General features: G+C 44.9%; 1 protein-coding gene across 2 annotated transcripts in view; it reads right to left on the bottom strand.

The window, feature by feature from the left end:
• Positions 1-1,372: 1,372 nt before the first annotated feature.
• The window catches only part of LOC135914462 (ATP-binding cassette sub-family C member 2-like), a 62,939-nt gene continuing 37,922 nt past the window's right edge, over positions 1,373-26,389 (bottom strand). For both annotated transcript variants that reach the window (XM_065447326.2, XM_065447327.2), the window contains 16 exons: positions 25,243-25,389; positions 24,242-24,335; positions 21,265-21,467; positions 19,602-19,778; positions 17,956-18,123; positions 17,310-17,491; positions 16,785-16,860; positions 14,755-14,965; positions 13,944-14,254; positions 12,868-13,200; positions 11,411-11,512; positions 10,640-10,813; positions 6,257-6,415; positions 4,455-4,621; positions 3,556-3,750; positions 1,373-2,087 (listed from right to left, as the gene is read on the bottom strand). In XM_065447326.2, the coding sequence (XP_065303398.2) occupies positions 1,937-2,087; positions 3,556-3,750; positions 4,455-4,621; positions 6,257-6,415; positions 10,640-10,813; positions 11,411-11,512; positions 12,868-13,200; positions 13,944-14,254; positions 14,755-14,965; positions 16,785-16,860; positions 17,310-17,491; positions 17,956-18,123; positions 19,602-19,778; positions 21,265-21,467; positions 24,242-24,335; positions 25,243-25,389 (2,850 nt within the window). In that variant the 3' untranslated portion in view covers positions 1,373-1,936. The remainder of the gene's footprint in view (positions 2,088-3,555; positions 3,751-4,454; positions 4,622-6,256; positions 6,416-10,639; positions 10,814-11,410; positions 11,513-12,867; positions 13,201-13,943; positions 14,255-14,754; positions 14,966-16,784; positions 16,861-17,309; positions 17,492-17,955; positions 18,124-19,601; positions 19,779-21,264; positions 21,468-24,241; positions 24,336-25,242; positions 25,390-26,389) is intronic.

Raw genomic sequence — 26,389 nt, 5'->3', positions numbered from 1 at the left:
CTATAGAGACGGCTCCAGTACAGCAACCTCTTCAACTTCATCATTCATTATACCGCACCTCAACAAACAAGAATCATTTAAGTTATATCGTGCGACTTCGTCCACAACGGCTGAACTGTTCGCAATCCTATGTGCGGTAAAATTTATATTGTCAGTAACAGAATCGCAATAATGGGTAATTTTCAGCGATTCACAGGTGGCTCTAACATCACTCTGCAGCAGAAAGGGGAAAACATTCAGCGACAGTATAATATGTGAAACACTTAAAAACCTCACAAAGGCAAGTGAAGCGAAACATGCAATAGCATTCCAGTGGCTACCAGGGCATCGCACCATTCCTGGCAACACAGCAGCCGATGAAGCAGCACGACAAGCGCACGGGAAAGATGATACGGCTCCGCTCCCAATATCAAAGAATGAATTACGCTGCATTATAAGGACAACAACAAGGTCTTTCAACATGTCTAGAAACACTTGGGTTGACCAGAATTCTAAGAGCTCTGACTTATATCATATTGATCCATTTATTGAATTCAAATTTTCATTGTCATTAGATAGAACTATGGAAACGCTTATTCATCGATTAAGGCTAGGCACTGCCTACACAAAGCATTTCTTACACAGAATTGGCCGAGCGGAAACCCCCGAATGTGATTGTGGATTTGTAGATGAAAATATATATCACCTCCTTCTAGATTGCCCACATCATGACACACCAAGGTGCCGACTTAAATCAGCGCTAAGTAAATTACACCACCGACCTTTCAGTTTAAGGAAACTTTCGGGCCCTTGGCCAACAACGGCCTTGCAGAAGAGCGCTTTAAAAGCACTAAAGACTTTTTTTGAAGACAGCGGCATCGTTGGACGTTATTAGTGCTTTCATTGTTCTGTTCATTTCAATGTCACTCTATATATCCATCTGTTTGGGAATTATGTTATGTTGACTGCTCTGCTGTGACTGTATGTGCTAATATATTTACACGATGTATATACCACCCGCTGACCAGACAATGTGTTATTAGGCGACAGTATCGTTTGTACTTTTGGGACTTTCGACTACATAAGTGTGGAGGCATTTGCCATGTATATTGTATGTACCCGCTGACCCGCTGACTGGAAAATGTGTTATTAGGCGACAGTATCGTTTGTACTTTTGAGACTTTCGACTACATAGGTGTGGAGACATTTGCCATAGTCTTCCTGTGGAAACGTTGCTTTATAAGTCCTGGTGCTTGTGTGAAAAGAATTTTTGATATGTAACCGTGAACCCTGAATGATGTATGATGGAACCACCCAAGAGATAAGGAGTAGCCGGCGCCTTAAATTGCGCGCCAACATCTCCTTATATCATATCAATAAAAAAAACTGAAAGGTGATGGTGATGATAAGACTTTATTAAAATATGAATGGGTCATCAGCCTACTAAGAGTCGGGGTACCAGAACGAGGTCTAAAGGACCAGTTTTAACGATTTCTCCTCCACAATTCTACACATTGCGGAGAACGCTCAATCCTTCAACAAATGCGCACAACTCTCTTGCATCACTGTCGGCCTACGCTGAGGGACGGATCCGCTCCTCGAGGCTGGTCACGTGCCACCGATCCTTTCGTCGGAGGGCTGCATGCTTGGTGCACTCTCAGAGCACGGAAGATAAATACGTTGTAATGTGCAATATAAGAACTTCCACTGCAACCCGTCGCGGATGACATTGCGGGCTTGTCCACTTCCTGACGTGGTGCACGCATGATGATGATGACGATGAAAACGCAGTGAACAGCTTGCTAAGGTGGTTGGTTTGGGCGAGCTTGTGAAGCGTGATCGGCGTATTGCGCCCACCAGCACAAGATAGAGAAAAGGAATGGCGCAAGCGAAGCAGCACTGTCTTGTCCTCATGTGCTAAGTGCGCGGAATAACAACCACACAAAAAAAGAACCGATCACAAAGTGGTGCTGATAAGTTCAGGTCGTCTTCGGGCGCTATTGATACCAGCTTCGATGGCCATGCTGTAGAACACCGATGACTTGTCAGACAGCAGACATGGCACAGTGTCGAATTCTCTGACCTTGCCATCCTCCAAGACGAGTATTCTGCAAATAAACAAGTTCCTCGTATTGGATGCTGTATGAGGGAATATGTAAAAAAATGGAAGACAGCGCCGCTCAAAAGAATGTGAAAGCACACAAACTACTACCTTTCAACAATACCATCGTTCCTGCAATAGAATTTGCCGACAATGATGATTCTTATTCAGGCACGAGCGAAAAAGAAATGGCTGCACACGAGTGTGGATTTGACGTTCCTCAAATGAGTCCTCGATGGCTGGTCTGAATAAAGCAGTCGACACCCAGCTAGATTCGTTGCCGTTGAGAAGGCCATTAAGGGAGATGTTGCAGTTATCTTTCTCGCACTCCGAGACCAAAAGTGAACACACATTCTTCGCACACGCAAAGTTTAGCTTTATCGTATTCGTCTGCGCCGTCCAAGAAGCTAACAAAATTAAATGATTCAGCGCGAAAGCCTGACACTGACTGCTCAAGACTGCTGTTTACACAGTTTCGCACATTTTTTGGCAACAACCCCCCCAAAAAAGTACTCACGTTTCCTTTGTGTCATCTAATCAGAGCTCGTTATTTCTGCGTCTTTCATTTCAAGAGAAGAGTAGGAGAGATCGGGTAGGAAGGAGGTACAAAGTTCGATGGTCCCTCATTAGTCACCTTCAAAGGCAACTCCCTATAAGTAGCTTCATAGAGTAAACCTATCACGGTAAAATAGTAATGAAACTCCGCATGCACTTGCAGGCAAGTTTAGCAAAAAGCCTCAAACAAAAGAAGCAACAAACATGGGGTTCAATGTATGCGTCACACCTAGCGCTATTGCAATACATCCAACGTCAGGCTGTTCGAATCATTGCTCACAGACGTTACTACGCACCTGCTTCATTAATTTACAGAAAGCTTAAATAGTTACTGTTGACTAAACTCATTGCATTTAACCTAGGTATATTAGCGTCTGAATTGCCAATCCTGATGTTTTGGTCATAATAGACACTGTACTGATAATTTGTCCCAATAAATCTAGATTCGTCAGTCAAAATGAGATTCTTCATCAAAGGGCTCGCATCAATTCTGGGAAGCGTAAGTGTCAGATTCTCAGCCCTAAAATCTGGGAATGACTCGGCATACTACGGGGATATACAAAGAATGGCGTAATAGAAAAGAACCACTGACATGGGTTCGTGACCTATGCTTGTCTTGGCTATGAATCATACACTCTCTTTACTTTTGGTTCACAGCCCTTTTGCATCTCTCACAATGCCAACGCGCCCCCCCCCCCCCCCCCCCCCGCCCTCTCCGCGGACGGCATCGCTCTTGCGATAACCCCATCCAGTATCACCGTCACACAATGATACTTTAGATAAAACTTCCCTTTTGCAGAGTGACTCACGTTGCAATAACGCGGTGCCTATAACAACTAGTTTTGTCACACCTATGGTGATTCTAGTATCGCGACTGAAATGATCGCTTTGGGAGTGGCTTCACGCCGTTCGCGTCTCACCGGTCGTAGTCGAGGACGGTGTGTAGGCGGTGCGCGATGGTGAATAGCGTACACTGCGCAAAGGCGTCTCTCAGCGCCACCTGGATGAGCTGGTCGGTGTCCCCGTCCATCTGCGAGGTGGCCTCGTCGAGGAGGAGGATCTTTGTTCCTCGAAGCAAAGCCCGCGCAAGGCACACCAGCTGCCGTTGGCCCACGCTGCAACCGATGCGTCACGCAGTCAGACGACGTTGAAAATTGACTGGAAAAGCTGGCTCAAGAGATAGTAATATCGAAGGAACAGGAATTGTGAGGCGCAGGAGTATAAAGCCTCGGTGTGTACGCGTGGAAACTCTACCACAGAAAGGGCTGCCTCAGTTGAGTGATTGCGTTTTATAATGCTCCAAACAAACGCACAGGCAATTAGAGGTGCCTAAATGTGGGGCTCCAGATCATATTCAGACGGCTGTGATTCTTTCACGTTCACCTAAAATACACACGATCGTTTTTTTTCAGTTCCGCTCTCATTATATTGCGACCTCCGCGGCCAGGAAAGGAGCGCGCGGAATTGTGCTTGGCCTTGTGCTACCTACTCTCGTCAAGAATTAAAGATGCTAATTAAAAATAAAGACTGCGGAAGTTATAATATCCGAGCGACTCGCATTCTACTGCCCTTAATTATCGTTGATGCAAAAGCCAAGAAGAAAGAGTTATTTTAAAAGTATGACAATACAGAATTCTAGAAAACTAAGCGGAAAGCTTAAATATCAAACCACTACCCATATTCTCGTCAAGGTCTCTTTGAGAGTCTGCTATGCGCAGCTTCTTGCCGGCCCTGCGACCGGCATTCTGGCAACGCTGTGGCTGGTTGACCGCATGTCCGAGCGAAAGTGTGTTTTGCATTCGCGTCTTCATATACTTGCCTTAAGTTGCTGCCTCCATCTGCCGTCTCCAGAAGCAGCCCCTTGGGGTCACTCGAGACGAGCTTCGCCAAGTGGGCTCGCTCCAGGCACTGCCAAATTTCCCTGTCAGAATGCGAGTTTGTGGGGTCCAAGTTCATCCGCAGCGTTCCCCTCACCAAGCTGGGATCCTGAATGTTCATAAACGCAGCTGCTTAACGACGCCAACACACGCAATTTCGATGCATGTTTTACACGGCCTTCTATCAACGTGGCTTACTCCAATCTATACCTCTATTAAAAAATTCAAGAACAAATTAAAATTTATTCTCATGTTTCGAGCTCGTGCAAAGTGCGTTATCCGCACCGAAACAAAATTTTGGACACGTGAGTGGTGCTTTATACGTTTGCTTTTTATTAACTTTCATACATTTACACCTTTGCTCTTACATCTATGAATGCGGTTTGTGAACTGAGCACTGTCTTGTTAAACGGCAAGCTTTGAAATATATATATATATATATATATATATATATATATATATATATATATATATATATATATATATATATATATATATATATATATATATATATATATATATATATATATATATATATATACATACATACATATCAAGAGTTAAATTATTTTTCCGCATATTGTGCAGATATTGCTGAAATGGCCGAACACACAAAACAAATATATTCTTTCATTATTAAGCCTGTCTTGCAAGAAAAGTTTGCAGGGTAATATATATATTATATTAGGTCAATATAATGGAGCACGTATCGAGCAACAGAAAGCTGTATCGGGAGTTTTTCATGTGGCGCTACAATTTGTTATTGACACCTTTAATCTAACTGTAATATACGGGAACTTCATTAATTACTAAGGATGAATTATATAATTAGGCGGAATGCAAAGAAAATATCTGAGTAACTACAACAAGCGACAGCAAACATCAGCTTCGTTCTGTCGAGCTATGTCCTTTTTGTTTGGTACATCACAGCTGGGACGCCTTGTATAGCACGACTATATATATATATATATATATATATATATATATATATATATATATATATATATATATATATATATATATATATATATATATATATATATATATATACGCTTAACATGCCCATGTACAAAATGTGTTGGTCTTGCTGTATAGTGGGTATCAGGCGTAAGCATAGAGGAAGAAAATAAACTACATGCGATCCCTGGCCTTCTCTTCAAACTCGATTTCGTATACTGACAGTCCAAACATTTCTAAACATCTATGCTCCTCCCCAGAGACGTTCCTACTATATTTTTATTCGAGAACCAACTGCATTCTTTGACAATCAATGGTCCAGACTGCATTGTCCCCAGGTGGTTTTTGTGCAGAAGCTATTAGAGCCATTACAAATATCAATCCGTGATGTGGCTTTTCAAAGTTTACCTACTTCGACAGTAATTTAAGTGTTGAATTTTGCGATATATTTCCCAATAACGCTAAGCTCCTACCTATTCACTACCTAAAAGGTTTATCAGATGACCACCTTGAAAACCTCCAAATAAATGCATTAATAGCCACAGATGCTTCTGTCAGTGAAGAGAAGGCCGGAGGGGGCATTTTTTCGACATCATTAAATTAGTCTTTCTCTCCTCGACTACCCGACTTTACGCCAATATTTCAAGCAGAGTTATTGGCGATCATCCTAGCTCTACGGAAACTTCCCACATCTATTTCTTGTCTGTTTGCTCCGCTTTATCTGTGCCCACTCATCGATGTAGGCATGTGTGACCCAAATCGCAGCGCACTTGTGGCGTTGGGTCACCTGAGGTATGACGGTGATGCTCCGCCGCAGTTTCCGGAGGGGCACTCCCGCTATGTCCACGCTGTCGATCAGGATGCGGCCCTCCGACGCTCTAAGCATGCGCAGTAGGGCGAGCACTAACGAAGACTTGCCGGCACCCGTGCGTCCCACAACACCGATCTGGAATTAAGCAAAAGTTTACATTACCAATTGGCTACAATTCCTCTGCGAAGGAAAATGTTTAACCCGTCGCAGCGAGTCGTTCAAAACACGAGCTCGACCTGTTATCGGAATGGATGACACCCAACTTATTGCGATCATATCATAATGAAACAATGTGGACTTTCACGTTCACCTAAAAGCTTAGTAAACATAGAAAAATAGTAGAAAACATAGAAAAAGAATAGTAAACAGTGTAACCTACGGAACTATGCTGCAGCAAGCTGACAAGGAGGAACAATACAATAGGCTTGGCATACTGGAAATGCGTGAACTATTTTATTACACTGTGGTCACACGTCATTACTATGCAAAGGATTTCAAGGTACCTGTCAAGAAAAACGTTGCTCTAAGAAAGACAGAAACATACATTAAGCCACGATGCTTTACACATTACGGGAAAAAAGTAAGGGGATATTACGTGCCACAGATATTTAATGAACTTGGAGAAGCGCTTGGAAATTTAAAAACTAAACGAAAAATGACTAAATCAATAAGGAAATGGTGCTCGTCATTGCAGATAAATCACTGATAGCCTCTTGCATGTGGAAGGTTGCTTTCCTAGATTTGCTCCTTGGATATTCTGTGAGTTGTCGTATGGCTCATTGTCAAGGTATTATGATGTCCTTTATTTATTTTTTACTTAGTTTTAATTTTGGCTCGAGTTGTAGTCATTATGTCTCTATAGTTTTGTATAATATGGTTAGTCTGTACTAATATGCCTTACTTCATTGTTTTGTGGTACACGTTCGATGATTCACTGTGCTGCCTGAACAACCAACAAGCACGCTGTGCTTAGGTTGGACAGGGAATGAAAACCTATGTACCAAATGAAGATGAATAAAATTTTTGATTTGATTTGATTTGGACAAGGACGAACACAAAAAGACGATACTTCAGAGGTTTCGTTTGGTTGCAGTTAGCTCTTCAACAATGTGCCGCATGTAGTTAATCAGCGACATAAAGAACCTGTGGAGTTCGCGCCATTTTCATAATCTTCTCCCTTGTGAGTAAGCAGCTGCTGTGCCTACTTTTAGATATAGCGTTCTAGAATAATGTTACTTCGCGGCTTATTACGTTTTGGGACATATTCTTACATTTCATGTGTCACATACGCTTTACTAAGCCATTAGTAAAAATCACAAATGAAAAAAAAGTTCTAACATGCATTTGCAATAAACCGACTTCTGTTGTGCCTGCCGAAACAAACAAACATCGTTTAGAGCGCATCTCTTAATGGCCCGTTCCTGCGGCAAGCGGTGGCGGTGGCGTCGGCGTAACCGAGCGGAAGATCACAACAGCGAAAGATGAAAGAGTGAACGCGCTGTGGGAGATGAAAGAGGCGAGCTGCGAACGGCGGGCTCCTGCTGGCGCTCTTTTTGTTTGCTCGGTTTGGTCTCGTTCGTGTTTATTTCCATTGTCACGGTTTGCGATTGTTTTGTAATCTGATTGTATGCGCGACGCAAATTGTTTAGTACTTTCTAAAAGCCAAGCGACGCCAGCGATTACACTTGAACCTTCAACGAGTCGCGCACAAAAACCGACGCGCTTGACCCGCATATCGGACTTTCGACCCCTGCCGACTCTGCTATATATCTCTCTGGAATTATATGCCTCAATATATCACGAGATGCACGCATAGAATAATGCACTCAAAGTTCGCATTATGGATTATCGCAATGGTCGGTGAATTTTTTTTTCGTAGATGTTAAAGAACATTGCGACATTAAAGTGACAGAAAAGAAACTTTCATATGAAGCGGGGACCTTGGTTTCAAGCCCCATTTCCTGGCCGTAAGCAAAGCCGTTATTCATGTTTCGCCCAAGTTACGCTTCTCGCACAAAACCATGAAATCTTGAAGAAAATAGGAGCAAAAGAAGAAATAAATGAGTTAGGGTCGTAAGACGATTGCAGAACAATGTAGAAAAGTTCTGCTCGGGCCCACAGATCAAAACGTGTAAAACGCCCAGAGAAGCAAATGCACAGACATAGATGAATGTGGCTCCAGTTCGGAAATGCCATTAAAAACGCGGTGTCGTCGCTTACGCAAGATGCATTAAGCGTCCACTAAATGAGGAACTAGTACCAGAGCTAACGATGCTTATTTCCCCTTCAAGAGAGCGTATACTGACGGACATATTTTAATTAGATGTATCTCGCTTTCAACTTCATGCTTGCGATCGATTCAGATCATCGATCACGTCATGCTTAATTAACCGTTTCTAGCTGGATCATCGCTACTAAGAACCACTAGGCTCGGCCATTACTTGTGAGGAAGACCACTCGGGAATGCCAATTGCCAATAACAAACCTATCGCCGAGGGCTATTTCAGGCATAGTTAAAACGCTCGTGTGGCTTATTGTTTCTCGATTACCACCACCTCATATATATCTCAAAGCATGAATGCAATGAAACTCTGCACGCATGCATAATCACTGCGAGTTCTTGCGACATCAGCTTCAATACATTGCTGAAAATGATCAGTTTGCGAAGTCACAAGTCCGTTTCAAGCCACAAGGACGAATTTTAGGGAAATCCACCTTCCACTCGTCATTCGCATGCCGGCTTCACCGCCACACTTGCAGCTGCTGTAGTCACTGGCGCCACAGGTCCCTCTTGTAGCTTTTGTAGGAAGGAATCTACGTCATCAGGGCCAATATGACGTAAAAAGTCCTTCCGCCCGAGTCCATGCGACTCGTATCACACACCGTGAACGGCCGGCTGATCCCGCTGATAACGTAGGCGGAGCAGCCCTCGGACAATCCGCCGCGGTAGCCCTGTGGCTACGACGTTGCGCTGCTGGGCTCGAGGTCACTGGTTCGATCACAGCTTCCCCTGCCGAATTTCGATGGGGCGTGAAATGAAAAAAACGCTAGTGTGCTTATATTTTAGGGGACGTTAAAGATCTCCAGGTGGTCAAAATTAATCCCGAGTCTCCCCACCCCCGATATGATGTTGCGTGCCTCAGCATCATATCGCGGTTTTAGCACGCAGTATATGAATTTAAATTTTGTTGAGATATCAATTATATGGAGCCTCCGAACGCATTTCTGCCCTAGCGTCGCCGTCGCCGTCGCCGTGAGGTTCTGTATAAAGTCGAAGGGCAATAAAACCGCCGCTGCTGTATGTCCGAGTGAAAGCGTGCGAGAGTGAGCCGGGCTCAATTTCACGCACGAAAGGAAGGAAAGCGGGGAGGAAGCGCGCCGTCTTTCATCGCGCGCAAGGCTTCGGGAGGGAGGTAGGGAGGAGAGAGGAGCGTTCTACTCCGGCAGGCCTGGGCAGCTTCGCGCGCCCGCCCGGGCCGCTGTATCTTGCAACCCACGTGTGACGGGCACGGAGTCCGCCGTGCGCTCTGTTTTAACGCGACAGCGTTAAGGAGCTCATGTGGCAGAAAAGCCGGTGTCGTCGGCGTCGGCGGCGTCGGCCGTGAGCGATAAATCCCAGCAGGCACTTAATGAATAAAAAACAACTTGCCAGATGGGCTGGGTGGGAATCGAACCAGGGTCTCCGGAGTGTGAGACGGATACGCTACCACTCAGCCACGAGTTCGATGCTTCAAAGCGGTATTCGAGGTTTAGCTCGCGCGCTGTGTTTTCGGGGTTTAGCGCGCGTTGATGGGACAGGCAGCGCTAATGCCGATTCGCTCACTGCTGCTGCCGCGCTTCCTCGCTCCAGCGTTTTGACAGCGAGTTTCCGCGGTCATCGCGTGAGATGTGGTCATGTTTGCACATCCGCGCGTGACACCGCGCTCATTGTTAACATAGTGCACATATCTTTACAAGTTTAAACGGCCGATAAAACTACTATCCTTACTTCGATAGCTGTCCAGTAATTTGCAATCACAATCAATGCTTCACCTTTCGGGTGAAACTGCGACATTTTTTAACAATAGGATCACTGAGGAAGCGCGAGAAAGAATGGCATTGGAATACTATAGTCGTAATATCCCAATCCTGGTGTACATCTTTAGCGAGAGAGGTACGGTATTTTCCGCAGGTCACGACTGTGCGACCAGCCTCAACAAAAGATGTTAAATTACTTCGAAAGTTTTACAGCTTTCTCCAGCAAGTGTAGCAAGTTTAGCGGTTGTCGTTGGAAAGAATTATTTTTCTACGCAATTTAGGTGAACTTTGTTACATAGTCAGCAAGATGAGTAGTGGAGTAGGCTACTTGATAACACTTACCTTCTCCTTAGGATTCACAACCAACGTGACACCATTGAGAACGTTAGGCAGGACGCCGGGCCGGTAGGATGCCGAGTAGCTTTGGAACTCGACCTTGCCTTCGCTGGGCCAGCTTAACAGGGCCTTGTCAGCTGCGGCTCTCTGTTCTTCGCCCCACGTAGGCGGCAGGTCGTCCTGTGCAACAGACCGGCCAGAGCTGATGGCTACATAGGAATAAACTAAAGCAAGCGATGAAACCCTCACGACGAATACTGCCAGCAAGGACCTGGGACTAGCAGGATTCCTCTGAGGCAACGACTGCAGTTTTCACGCGACGCTATAGGAATGGGACGTATTCCGAGCGTTCACCAAGTCCCAATGGGTAAAACAACTTATACTCGCGTATTGTCAAAAAGTTCCTCGATTCGAAACTTCCTCCACTCCACCGAGTTGACTACAACGCCACCTCTCGGCTGAAGACCTCTCGGCCGACTCTAGCTTACGAACTGCCGGAGGGGGGGGTGGGGGGGTGGGGGTGCGGTTACAGAAGCACAGCGACCATTTCTGTCGAGTGGTGATGCTATCATCGATTTCCTTTGCCTAAGTTGGCTTGACGGAGGAATACGGAAGCTAGGCTCAGATCTAGAGGTGAATAGCATTTCTGCGAGTAGTTCACGATGTGCTACTGTTTTCGGCGCCAGCGCATGCTACAGCAATTTATTATGCGGTATTTTGTGTTTTAACCGAGAAGATTTTTTGTACGTCCGCCAACGCTGTATGCGCAAGCCATACCTCTGGCGGAAGCTCGGTGTACTCGACGCAGCGCTCAAAAGAGACGACCATTTGCAGCACGTTGAACAGCATCACGCACAGTGTCATCAGTGCCAAAGGAACCTGCGAGTCACAAAAAATGTCACTAAATGCTTTCTCATTTCAATCTGATTCCATATTTTCATCAGCCGGAAATTCTGGGGACACTTTACTAGCCGACACGTGGTGTTAATATCTATTAGCATTGTATCTTGAGGCTGTTGCAGAAAGTGTGATGCAAGCGTTTTGTGATCATCTAGCGCGGGAATGCAGACGCACGCCAGGGACAAGAACAGCTCCGATCGCTGGATGCACGACATCAGCTACCATGAAATACTGCTTATGCCTCAATGACGCAAGTTCTCGTCGCAAAGAAAAATAAACACAAGTGCTACTTCCAATTAATTTATCGATATATTGTGGGAGTGAAAAGAACTTAAGAGGAAGCTTTAGCTCGAGTGCTCCTATCTAAATACATGCAAAAGGAGAATTCGTTTTTCTCCGCAACCACTGCACTAAATTTGACTAGGTTTGCTGCATTTAAAGGAAAAACTTAAAATCTAGTGACTGTTGGTTTCGAATTTTTGAGTTAGGCCGTCAATATTTTATAAAAAATTGACAAAAATTGCAAATTTTCCGAAAACGAAACTATCAAGTTTACAACTCTGTAACTCAACAAGAAAAAATGATATTGCAATTCTGTGAATTGTATCTGATAGCACATCTAAAGCGGAAAAAATTGATATGTTACACCTGAACCTCAAAATATGTAATAATATGTAATTACAACTTTTGCAGAACCCTCGTAAACAATGTAACAAATTCACGTAAGATGTAAAATGACTTATAATATTTGTCCGCTTTGAATGATCTAATGGATGTCGTTTACAGAACCACGATATCTGTTCTTGATGCAGAGCTATTAGTTTGTAAACTTCATGCTTCTATTTTTTTCAAACTTCAGAATTTTTGAAAATCTTTGTAACAAAATTCAAGCCCTAAATCAAAATTCTGCTTCCAACAGTCACTAGAATTTATCTTACTCTCTCAAATGCAACAAATTTCATCAAAATCAGTCCAGGGGTTATCTCAGAAAAACGTTTTTGCGTTTTTACATGTATTTGAATAGGCCGCGTCGGAGTTGGGCCCGAGCTAAAGCTTCCTCTTAAGTAGTTTACTTTGCGCGGTCACAAACACTTAAGTGCAATGCCACAGTACACTATCAAGCAAGCCAAAACTATAGCACGTGTCATATAAGATCGTCTGTCTTCCCTTACCCCTTCCCCAGTTCAGGGGTAGCACACTGGATATTTATCTTTCGGTTAACCTCTTCGCCATTCGCATCTCGTTTATATACACCTCTCTCTACAAGATCGCCGTCTATGAAAGAAGAGAGAACGACAGAACAGCAAGCATAACAATAGGGCATGCTTGCACACCGAGGTAGCCGAGCTGAGCGCCAGGCCCAGACTGCTGGGGTCCGGTCCGTCGGGTCCGGCGAACACCGTGTTGGCCAGGAGCGTGCACACGACGACCACGAACCCCGACGTGGACGTGAGCGTGCGCGTGAACCGGTACGCGGTGCCGAAGCTCGAGTAGCCGCGCATGGTCTCGTCCGTGAGTCGGCAGAAGTGCCTCCGGAACCGGTCGGCCACGCCGTACGTTCGCACGCTGCTCAGCGCGTCGACGGTCTCGGTCACGTGCTGCAGCATGCGCGATATCGCCACGCTCTCGAAGAAGCGGGCGCAGTGCGAAGCCTTGACGGCCAGGCTCTGCGGGGGGAACAATGAGAAATTGCCCCGCATTACGCTCTGGGTGTGAAAATGTCGTGCACGTGGAAACCATTCCCCCCTGACCCCATAGATCTGGATCGTGAGGGCACCCTTACAAATTCCCGCTTCGCACAAGAAGTCCGGTAAAACCATTCAATGACTTACGCAATTAAGAGTTAGCTAAGTTAATGTATTAGTCCAGTGCCGCCAGAAGCGAAATCATGCAATGTTGACTAAGCAATGTTTACTGAGAGCCCGATGTTTGCCACATTGCAATTGATTTGACCTGTCGACATAGCCCTGTATGGGTTAAAACTACATGGGAACAGAATACAATCAGGTTGTAAGTAACGATATGCTGGTGTATTCACAGCTTCCATATATCGATGTACAGTCGAGAGCAAAAGTTAGTAAAAGAAAAAAGTGAATTTTTACTAGCACAGTAGGGCAACGTAAAGATGTCTCAGTGCATTGCATTGGTTGAACAGGCACCCATAGGATGTATCACTTGATTTCAGCCTGCCTGCTTAGACTGCCAAAAAAAAATATTCGCAGCATCTGTGGCTTCCAAAGTTGTGCTCGGGACTGTACGTTAACGTACAAAATCGGGATAACTGGTGCGTTGCGTAAGATACACTGCGGTTTTCTTCGATAGCCTTCTGCTGAACTTTCTTGCAAAGGATGTGGGTCATCGCTACCCTGCTTCAGTTTGAACGTAAGTGTGATGAAAATGGCACACTGACCATTCCGTATCCGGCCAGTACGATGGCGACAGCCGTGACACCCAGCACTATGGGAGACTGGGTTCCGATGACCGCTATCTTGGCGAGTGTGATGAGCGTGTTCTGAACGCTTTGCTTGCCGCTTAGGAACGATCGCGAGTCGATAAAGTCGATGTCAGCCGAGAATCGGTTCAGTATCCTCCCGCGCGGACAAGCGTCAAAGAAGGACACTGGACTGCAAAGCACGTGGCTCAGCATTTCATTATGCAGTGAGCGTGACAGTCGCTTCGCGGACAGACTCAGCAGGACGCTCCCCACGATACGGAGGGCCACTGCAACAGGAAAGTTGTATGACGTCATTAGCGAGGGGCTTCCTTACCTGTGCAAGTAATGTTATGCTCACCGGGCTGTGTCACCCAGTATTTCAAAGAAGTATTGCAACAAACGGGTCGAAGATCTTTACGTCTTCCTACGAAAGCCACATAGACAAGTGCAAATCCTCTTATAGGAAGAAGACGCTTCACCAATTCAGTACATAAACTGGCCTAGAGGGACACAACATCGCCTGCGAATAAGCGGTGACAATGTCTTTTATCGTAATTCTCTCACTAATCAACTTCATGCTGAATAATGGCAACTGTAAAATTCTCTACTTCTCGGATCGAAGACCCTAGGCTGTCTCTTCAGAATTAAATTGACAAAGCGCAAAACACGTTAGATGTTGATCGGCGACGAGATCAGCAAATCTCCCTCTTGGTTTAATGTACGCCCCGTCATTTCGCTCCTTTTCCCTCCTTCGCCTCCAAGTAGCGATAACTCTGAATAAACGTACCGTCTATGACGCACAATGATACCAGCATTTGAACCCAGGGCAGTTGTTTGACTGTTGAGCCTGCGGCTGCGCGGCTCGAGGCGTCCGTCCACTCCTTGATCCAGATCTGCTCATACGCGAAGGCGCAGGCTGCAGCCAGGAACGCGAGCACCCCGACGAGGGCAGGCCACTGAGCCAGGCGCAACATAATGCCTAGAAGCTGCCAACCTGTCTGAAATAAAACGAAATTTTTTAAAAAAGGTACCAAATATGTCCCATGGGCGGAAGTATAACACTCAACGTCGAGCTCTCTTTCAGAGAATAAGTGTTCATGCAGGCATGCCTGCATGCCACACTTTTATAAAGATATTCGCCAAGCACTCCTGGCTTCCTAATTGTGAAATCGCATTGCCCCGAGGACTTCCTATCGATTTGTTTTCTGGTATCTCACACAAAGAGGGGCGCCACCCGCAACTCAAGATAAATGACTAAAAATCTTGCTCAATGCCCAAAGAAGTCATCAGCATATTTCCGTCGATGAACAGCAAGCTTCATAACAATATATGTGCATTTGAATGTGCTCTACACGTCACATGGCATTCGCAAAATTGCGTGACAGCACTGTGGCGAGTAAGCCGTGTATAACGTCCCTGTACATGCTCCCCGGAAGGGAGCAGAGTTCCACGTTCGTTTTCACGGGCCGCTCACGGCCATATTCGCCAATGCGTGGGCCTCGTGCGTTGAAAGCGTACTTATTTGCAGAAAAGCCATGTTCACGGATGCGCTGCCACCCGACGCTCTAGCGCCGCCTGCCGCGCCACCAATGGTAACAACAACAACAGCAAGAACAACAGCAAGAACAACAACAACAACAACAACAACAACAACAACAACAACAACAACAACAACAACAACAACAACAACAACAACAACAACAACAAAAACAACAACAACAACAACAACAACAACAACAACAACAACAACAACAACAACAACAAATAATGAAATAAAATAAAAATAAAGAAAGAAAATCTCGGGCTCAACTTGCTAGGACCACTACATGATTAGAGGCATGCCGTAGTGGGGCTCGGGATTATTTAGACCACTTGGATACACGAGCGTTTTCGCATTACACCCCCTTCGGAATGCGGCCGCCATGGCCAGGCTCGAATCGATGACCTCGAGCTCAGCACCGCAACGACATAGACACTGAGTAACCGCGGTGGGTCGGGCTGGAAATTTGGCAGTCTTTTGTGCGTTTAGGCGCGTGTCACGGCTGGGGCAGTTTCGCGGGACATTTTCTTTTAATATTCCAGCCCACGGTGTCACTATTAGTAGCTTTTTATTTGAAGATCGGTGCTCCCCAGCGGGATTAAGTTGCGGCTGTGACTGGGCGCTGCACACAAAACAACACAGACCAGGCGGAAGACGGGAAGCACATGGGAAGGCAGCATTACATAGTTAGGCAGACTGCTTAATACAGATGTCTGCGTCTCCGCGATGGTAGGCATGCTCGCTTTTTCGTAGTGATGAAGGCCTACATAGAGTTCCCAATGTTGTCATCTTAAGCTAACTCCTCTCACGGCAGAAAGAGGAGAAACCGATGGGTTAAGTTGAGGAAGTGCAATAAGAAAATTGACGTGACATCACGTCTGTCCGGTACGCGTATAAGTACAGGCAGTAAATTTCACAACAATTTTTTGTTAGTTCATACGTGTGTGTGTTTCTTTCCCCACCCAATTCTACTTCCCCTTGTTCTCCTAGACTTCCACTGGTCTCTGCTATCACCTTCTTCTTTTTCAACTAGCTCATGCGCTTGTATGAGCTTGTTGCGTAAAAAATTGAGCACGAACTTTACCAAGCGATCGCCTCCCATTGCAACCCTCTAATTAAGATGTCTGACAAACTAATTGGCCCTGCTTTAAGGTGTCACAGAACGAGGTCAATCCACTAGCTTTGTGTAACAAGTAATACTTTTCAGCAGAGCAGTCGAGTAACTCGCACACTTGTTGAAAATGCTGGGACATCTGCTATCAAAAATACATTCTCACTTTTGAGGAAGAACCCAGCTCTTCTTGAGTTATTCGTCCAACTGTGTCGTTTTCTTCCATTTCTTCGTTAGCAGTGCTGAAAAAAATAAAGGCGAGATGTTTTAACGTCACCGCGGATGTCGATGACTTAAATCAGGAAGTACTTTAAAGCGATTTTTTTTATCAGCTGTTAATCACATTGAGGGTCGAATAAACTGGGCCTACCCTAAGATAATATAAGGTTGCAGTTTTACTGGTCACTTTTAATATCAGCACCAGCTACGTGTCCTCCTAATGGTTCTAATGTGAGCGAAGGCCGATACTGGAGGCAATGCCACATCACTGTACACACACACCTCATATTATTAAACAATGAAGCCCCCCATAAGCGTCCCCAGCAGCATAAGTGAACAGCTCTACTGGGCAGCTATCGTCTGACTTTAACAATCACCGCACGATGTTTTACGCCAGATTTTTAATAAATAAAATGCATCTAAACTTGGAAGTCTTTAAGCAGCTGAATGTAAGTGAAGTCGATATTCTCACCCAGTTTTGCTCTGATCTCGTGATCTGCGCTGTTCGAGAGCTTCTCGGAAGTTCCTCGGTGATTCCGGGTCTGTGACAAGATCTTCAAGTTTGTCGTACACCTTGATACGCTTTGCGTCAACGAGAACCAGCTTGTCCATGTTGTGCAAGTAGTGCCCTTGATTGCAGACCATGATTCGTGTCTGCAAAGTCATTCGTCAACAACTGAACGGCACACTCACAAAACAGAGTACGGAAGGAAAGAAGCCGAAAAAAAAATGCTTCATTGAAGCCATATGCCTGATTCGGGAGGGAAGCACACAGAAAAACAGCGACACACATACGTTGCAAAGCAAGCTGATTTGCACCCGTAAGGGTGTTTACTGTCTACAAGCCACACCTTCACACCTTCACGGTTGTAAGAATGTGAGCTATAAACCGATTTGCACTCATCAGCAAACTTAATGGTGAAAACATCGATTTGCAGCGCCCAATATGTGTGCTGCTCTTTTCTGCACGCTTCGTATAAGCGCTGGTCCTCCCGAATCTTCACTATGCTAAACCAGTGGGTGCAAGATTATGCCTTAACGGAAGCGCTATATCTGTGACTGAAAATCAAGGAAATGCGTACTGAGCAGAGGGAAGTCATTTCAACGACAAATATTACCTTGTTCCTGAGCATTCCACGATTTCCGATGACCTCCCTGAACACTCGGCTGCCCACGACCGGATCCAGAGCACTGAGAGGGTCGTCAAGCAAGTAGATGTCACTCTGGCTGTAAACAGCGCGGGCCAAAGAAATGCGCTGCTTTTGACCTCCACTCAGGTTCGTGCCCTGCGCCAATATCGACGAAAGGTAAGGTAGTCAACTATTTATTTTTACGAAGAATAACAGGTTACGTAAAACGCACCACCAAATATTTTCAGCCTGTAGGAAGACTGGAGTTTTAAAATGAAGCGAAGAAAAGCTTTTCTTTTTGTCCCTTGATCTTTCATAAACGCAAAGTAGCCGCGATAAGCGTATATCTAGATGGATATGGTTGATTGATTGATTGGTTTATTTTCTTCGTTCGAGTACAGCGTAATAGCAAGCGGAGGGAAAAGCAATTGAAATAACGGCATCAGGAATCCTTCGACCCCTTTGTAAACAATACCACAGCACTGTTATTGAAAGAGATACATTGTTTTCAATAAAGATCAAGCCATAACATAGGTTATACTTAGCTTTTACAACAAAGAAAACCGCTGTAAAACCCTATATTCTAAACCTAGGTCAAACAAGAGCTGATAAATCTGCTGCACTTAAATCACTACATAGTTTACATCCCAAAAAGAGCCGCTAATTTTGCTACACTTAAACGAGACACATCTATTGCTTTGTTATTGTAATTATTTAGAATTCGTGGAAGAGTACATCAAAGCATTTGAAAGCCATAATTAGTACGAAAATAAGGAACGCTCCACATTGTTGTATTTCTTGTTTCATAGGCATTTTCCTTTACAAAGATTCGCCATCCCCATGAACAAAAAGTTTGAGCGCTTGCAGCTAAGATAGTGCTCTCGTAGTTGTTTGTTTACTGATATATGTCGTTCACTTTGATTATCTTACATTTTCTAAATAGTGGGTCACTAGGTGCTAGAATGGCAGAGTTGTGTATGAGCCTCAGTATTTTCTTCTGTATTCTCAATAATTATGTTAAGGTTGTTTCTGTAGTTGTACGTAAGAACTTTCAACGCTAATGCATCACGCGCAATGTTGGTTTCCGGAACGTATTTCACTCCACAGTCTTAAAGAATACATTACGCTGCTTTAACAGTTGTGACAGTGTGGCGTTCCCGGTCCTTGAGTATTTCATCATTTTGGAGCGACTGAAACTCGGCAACACGAAAGGGAGCTGTCGTTTAATGGGCGCCTGTTGACACTGTGAACACATCTAGAATACCTTTGCGCGCGTAAACCATTTTACGCAAACGTTCGAGCGCCTGTTTTCGGGGCTCGTAACATGGCCATTTTCTAATTGTAACAATCACATCCAAGGCACTGCAACACTCGGTTCGTGCGCATGAAATGATTGCGCGGACATGTTCGGTGTTTCACGACCATGTCATTTCTACGTCATTGCGCACAAATTGAAAAAGTGTCCATGTTATTGACAACATCAGATATTCACCAAAGCACTAATGTAGACGAAAAACGCGTATTTTTCTGACCGCTGGTACAGAAATGGAGCCACGTGAATCGTATATGGGCACTTGCAAGTGTGTTAAAGTTAAAATACTTTGTTCTGTTATCTATCAAGGCGTGATACGCACCTTCTCGCCGACTTCGGTCATGTCTCCTGCTTGCAGCTTGTTGATGTCATTCATCAGTTGGCAGCTCCGAATCACTTGCTCGTAGAAAACAGGGTCCATCGGTTTTCCGTAAAGAATGTTGTCCCTAATTGTCATGTTGTGCACGTTTGGCAGCTGAGGTGCAAAGGCAACACGACCCTGAAAATAAGAAATAATATTGAAAGTCTTTCGTGATTTGCGCGGTCCAAGAGAGATAATTCTCTATTAGAAATTGAGAAGTCCTTTAGAAAGATGGGCCATATCTTCCGGGCAGTGATCTTCTGAGGGCCGCGAAAAACAACATAAAAATGCCAAGTCATCGTCAACCTTGCTTTCTCTCTGCGGATCCCCGGAGGCTGGGCTCTCGCTTTAAAAAAAGTTGTTACTTTTATAATACTTTGAAATGTGTGTGCAATGATAGGACCAATAGCCAACAAGCTAGCTGCAATATTATTCATGTGGAACCTTCCACATCACAAATATTACTACGTAAACTTAATTAATTACTTCTCTCCACCTAGGGGCTTTCTGCAGAACTATTACATATGTAAACGTCTATTTGAACACTCAGCATGTAGGCTGAAACTTCCCTTTTCTCTCCAATGCTAATGCGTCAACCCGCAGAAGCGCTTGAGTATTTTCATTCAGCACTGTTTATACACATCATCTTACCATTCTCGCACACCTAACATTCTCATTGCCTAAACCTAATTTGCATGCAAGATTAGCCACCTTTGCTCGGTTCTCATTCTCCATTGTTGCGCTTGCATTAGTTCTCATCTGTTCCCTTTGTCTTCCCTACAACATCCATTCGCGGCGTTCACCGAATACCACGAATCAATATTTAGTCTATGAACGTATTGTACTTTGTGAAGAAAAAAATGAAATGTTTGCAAACTTTTCCAAATATATCCAAATAAATAATTCGTTTAAACAAGTGGTAACCGTGAGTGTACAGTAACCTGCACGCAGTGAAAATAAAGGTGATGAACGAAGGAAATATATTGCGAGGGTGCCACATATTACTCGCCATTTCGCTTCATGTTTTTCGTCAATTGTGATGGCTTCCTGCTAGTGAAGCGAAACGAACGGTAAATTGATCATTTATAGCAGCTATAGCATTTTGAAAATATTGATAGCGTAAAAAGAGATTAACGATAGTATTGCGATACTTCGCTCTTGACAGTGTGATCAATAGCTTTAGAATTCTTGGCTAACTAATAATATTACCAAGAATATTGGAGTAATACGCCGTCAGTAACACTCATTTATATCAGTCGGCAACTTGAAAATGTCGCCAAGTTTATGCCGATGTATTTATGTGCGGTACGCCGCTTGATCTTATATCATCAATAGTGCACTACTTGCAATAGCATGGATAGTGCGCTCGATGGTACTAGCGATATCAGTAGCATGCTTTCAATAGTACTATCTCTAGTATCGATAGCGCTACAGATGATGGATTCGCATCACTACTTGCAGGCCCGTTGTTAGGTCAAAGAACCTTCTAGCTTACGAGTGCGTTCTGGGCACTGCGCTCTCAGAATTTTCATTACGAGTGGAACTATGCTTATAATGGCAAACGTTCGCTTACACAAAACTATTAAAACTATACTCGCGCCTGCTTCAACGCCGTCGTACGTACCGTGCACGTGACCTTGCCTTTGGTGCGGTGCATATCTCCCAATATTGCGGCTAGTAGCGATGACTTGCCGCTTCCTACGAAACCGACGATACCAATGAGAGATCCGGGCTCGATGTTCAGATTTATGTCATTAAGATGAGCTTCCGTTTGGTCATCGTCAAGCTTTCCCCACGAAAAGGAGCATCTCTGCATCGTCACACAACCTGGGTAAGTCGAATAATAAGCAAACTGTTGTCAAGTGATATTCGCACGTGTTGCTATTGCACGATAACGTTGGTTCTAATCACGATATACTGCGCGATAGTGCATAAATTTAAAAAAGAAAATGCGTCAATACAGAATGGTCAATATATAAATTTGCAGCATATATATGTGTTATATATTGGGTGTGCCAATTATCACGAACCAAGATTCAAACATATGCTAATGCACAATATCTGGACAAAATCAAGGTAATGTTGCTTGCCGTGGCTTGGAGATAAAAGTGTTTTTCCGAGCGTGAAAAAAGCTCGCGAATACACACAAAGTGCCTCGAGTGGCCAGCCGAGCAAAAATTTTGCGTGTATTCTCGGACTTCTTTCACGCTCGGAAAAGCTTTTAGGCAGCACGTATTGAACAACAGAAAGCTACATCGGGAGTTTTTCATGTTGGTCCACAATTGTCTTGTGGACATTTCTGATCGAATTATAATGTTTGAGAAGTTCAATAATTATTTAAGACTAATTATGCAATTAGGCGAAATGCACAAGATAATCTGAACATCTCCAAGCGACGGCATGCAATACTACCTTGATTCGGTCCAGCTACGTTGCATTTGCATATTTTTAAATCTTGGTGCGTGATAGTTAGGACACCCTGTATAGTATACGTTTACTAGACATTACAATGCGTATTTACAATATCTAAATATTTTCACGTATATTTACACCTTCCACACGTATGCTTACTGCGACATTGCAGTAAATACAACGCGATGTGAATGCCGTGCTATGGAACGAATTGACGAATGTCTCCCTTTTCTTTACAGGTAATATTGCTGTATATATGAAGGTATGTTATGGCAATGATATGGAATGAAATTACAAATGAGTTTTTTACGGGAATTTGGTGGCTTCTACTGCTGGGAAACGTGCGCAATAAAAAAAAAGCGTACTTGTTTTATCGCGATCGCAATTATACGGCCACACGAGATGCGTTCGCGCCGTCGGTGTTGGTGCCGGTGCCGCCGTGCTGTCACGGTATTGACGCGCACGCGATGACCAAGCGTCGAGTGTTTTAGGCCTTCAGAGAGACGCAGCGCGTCTAGCTCAAAAAAAAAAAAAAACAGAGCGACGAAGCCAACTCAACCCACCGCCACTCTGCGCTCAATCAGTACTGCCAGCTAGAGCCAGGGCAGTGCTCTGGCTTCACCTGCTGCGATGGGCGTTGCGCGCCCTTACAATGACGTCCCTGTCTGGCAGCTGCATGCACGTAGCACACCCTGACGCACGCACCGGTCTGAGCCGCACGGGCAGTGTAAACGTCAAGCTAAATGAATTGGCTATATCTAACCATTTCGTTGTTCACTGACTAGGGACGACGGATTTTCCACCACTCTGATATTAAAAAAAATTAGATTACGGGGATCTACGTGCCAAAACCACTTTCTGATTATGAGGCACGCCGTAGTGGAGGACTCCGGTAATTTCTACCACCTGAGGTTCTTTAACGAGCACCTAAATCTAAGTACACGGGTGTTTTCGCATTTCGCCCCCATCGAAATGCGGCCGCCGTGGTCGGGATTCGATCCCGCGACCTCGTGCTCAGCAGCTTAACACCACAGCCACTGAGCAACCACGGCGGGTAACACTCTGATCTCGTGCGGCATCGAGGTGCGACGCCCGTGACACAGCTGTCGGCGTTCTTATCCCGCCAGCATTATGGAACGCCTGGTATACCTGTCAGGGTGCTGTTTCTGCTGCGCAGCAGCTGTCGTCTCTCGTGCGGCGTCGTGCCGTGTCGTCTCCACATATTACATAGTTTCAGCACTGCGACGCTGAGCAAATAAGAGCGCTGCGTTCTGCGCCGTGCGCATGTGCAGAACGCAACAAGGACGGTCTGGGATGCGCATACGTGACCACCGCGTACGCACACACCCGGCTGTTGCGCGCGTACACCCGTGAGCAAAAGTATACGGGCCACAAGGTCACCGAAAAAACAGAATTTCATTCGTAATTAGCACGCATAGACGGAAACTGACAAGTGCAGGAAAAAATTCGTAATGCCATGTGTAGACTGCAGTCTTTAATGTCAAGTTGCATTCACAGACAGAGGAGAAAACGAGTTTTATCGCGCAATCCCTGGTCCGTATACTTTTGCTCAAGGGTGTACGTGGAAGGGGCCTCGGTGTGCTGCTCTCGTAGTTGTCGCTTGTTCGTGACAGCGCGAGATTCTTCGTTTGCGCGAAAATTGGCGGCTACTGCGCCGTAACTGGGCTAGGGATCTGGCTCGCATCTGTGGATTGGCTTGGCTGTGGACAGCAAGCGCTTATTTTATTCTTATCTTCCACGTGGTGCAGCACGTTTGCGTTAAGCTTACGTAGGTGGTCGCTCCAATGTGCTAAAGCTCCGTCGTGGAACCCGCTGCCGCGTTCACCAAAGCGCTTGCGTGCTACATACGTATCTTCATGGCGTTGGACTGAAACCCTTTCTCCTTAGAACACCGTGTGAAGAAAGAGGTCGAGCACAACACTGGACCTCGCCATCACGGCCAATGTCCCGCCTTCGATTGAAACTAAATTCCTTTATTACTGCGGTGGCTTGATTTGACTCGTAACATCAATTGCTCGAAAGGCCAAAGGCGGTTTTCTGCTTCAAGTCCAGTCGGGGCGTTACAACGCCAGCGTTTCTACAAAAATGATCTTGCTTGACAATGCACATAAAAGACAGCTCAATCTGACACTGCATTTCGGCATGGTGCGACTCATTCAAGAGGTTACCTTTCCTTGTTGAAAAATGGCTGCCGGAGCCAACGATGTTTTCTTGTTCTTCTGCTGTACAGAAATCCGCAATTCTCTTGAGGGCCAGCGAACCCTAGCAAAATGCGAAAGAAAATCACATATACATCATAGCTAGTATTTCTAGAGCACGTGACGTATCAGACATTTGTTAAAATACTTTTTCCTCTAACGCTTTGGCTAAATACGATTATTTGCATTGCCTATAAATTCCGACTTATTTAGATAATTATCCCACGACGTCACAGCAAAGATAACAATGCCAATCGGATGCATCTTCTGGTTAACTCCGTAACTTCCGCCCTGTAAATTCTCCTTGTATACAAACATATGCTGCGCAGGTAGAGGTCGAAACATAACTATGATTGCAATTCCATGCCTATTACTTTAAAGAAGTCTCGATTTTGCAGAAAGTTACATGACAGAATACCATAAGGAGGTGTGTCACATAAGGAGTAGCTGTCTTTTTTTTAGCTTTAACATAAGGCATCTACAATAAATATCTACCCCACTTTTCCAAACGTTGTTCCGGCAATCTGCTAGAGGCTGCCGGAACAATATTTGGAATGCTGTGGTAAGTGTCCCTTACCCACTACGCTTTAAAGGCGTGTTCTTTACATAATCCACTTTTTATTGCAAGATATTCGCGCTTAATATATTATTATATATTAATATAATATATTATTATTATAATTATAATACAGATATTCGCGTTTCTTGGCTAAGTGAGACACAATAGTAGAGAGCCCCTGATTAATGTTGGTCACCTGGTATTAAACGCGCCACCATACCTCACATCATTTCACGGATCAAGTTCCCTTCACGGGAATCTGGTGACCGAGTTAGCATGCTGCCTATCATGCTCCCTTTTCATGGCTCGTTGCGATATCGGCAATATACTTTCATGATTTTCCTTCAGTTCCCAAGCTTCCGCCCTCTAAGTTTAATCACGTGCACGCGCAGAAAGAGGAGCACTTCATCACCTGGCTGAAATTCCTCAGCGCCTGTCCGCAGCCGTTCATGCTCAGATCAGTCATGTAGAGGAGTGACACGCACGAGAATGACAGCGCCGGGGTGAGCACGATGTCGGGTTCCAGCACGTAGAACGTAGAGAACAGGATGATCATAAGCTGAAACGCAAGTTGCGCAGAAAACAAGTAGGTTTGGGCGACAACGAAGACGACAGCAACAACAAGAACACACATACACGCACTTATGTGAAGCCAGCACATAATGGAGCCGAGGAAAGCACAGGGTAAATCATTTAATTTATGAGGTAAAAAGATACGAAAGTGGGTGAAGCAAACTACTTGCAGCCGGCGCCACTTCCGCTGGCTACCGCTGGCTACCGCCGGCTATCGCTGGCTACCGCTCCCAATGTCGGATCTTGTACAGATACACGAACACCCGAGAATGTGGACGCGGAAACAGTTGTCGCCGTAGTTCGATTTGTAGAGCAACGCACGCGCCTAATGCGGAGATTCCGAGTTCGGCTGCAGCGGCAAGTTAGCCTTTCGCCATCTTTCAGTCCTGTTACGTTATGATTTCTACATTTGAATGAAAAACGACAAATAATTTTCCGTATGCTTCCCTTGCCTTCATTAACAGATATCGTTTCCCCCTCGGTTGCCCTTGTTGTCGTTCATTACACTGGTAGTTACGAGTGGCTGGACCGCCAATGCGCGTACGAAAAAAGAAGCACACTGGTATATGCTTCCAGCCCGTGATGCTGACGTGGTGGCACGCGTTCACTGCGCTACTGATTTGCTCAGGCTAAGTAGTAAGTATTTGCAGAAGTAGTAAGTATTACAACATCATAAAAATCCCCGTAATTGTGAGTGTGTAAGGGTGAGGAGGAGGTCCGGAAGGTCTAGAGTGTCGGACAGTGCAGCTAGGGAACCAGTGATCTACAACAGAAGGTAAATATATTGAAACTACAGACAGGCATGGTTAGTTATGACTACAGTTTCCACTTCCACCCTTTCTTTTTCTTGCCGTGCTTGGTGAGATCTGTATTGTGGAAGAGATCGTCTCCATGTTCCCGCAATTCGGAAAGCAAAAAAAAAAAGTAAGGTGTTGCTTCACGGTCTACAAAAGAGGTTTCTTCGACCTGCCTGCTTTCAAGATGCA

This window comes from Dermacentor albipictus, chromosome 6 (assembly GCF_038994185.2).
Source record: "Dermacentor albipictus isolate Rhodes 1998 colony chromosome 6, USDA_Dalb.pri_finalv2, whole genome shotgun sequence".
Classification (NCBI taxonomy): Eukaryota; Metazoa; Arthropoda; class Arachnida; order Ixodida; family Ixodidae; genus Dermacentor; species Dermacentor albipictus.
This window is presented reverse-complemented; position numbering and strand designations above follow the sequence as displayed.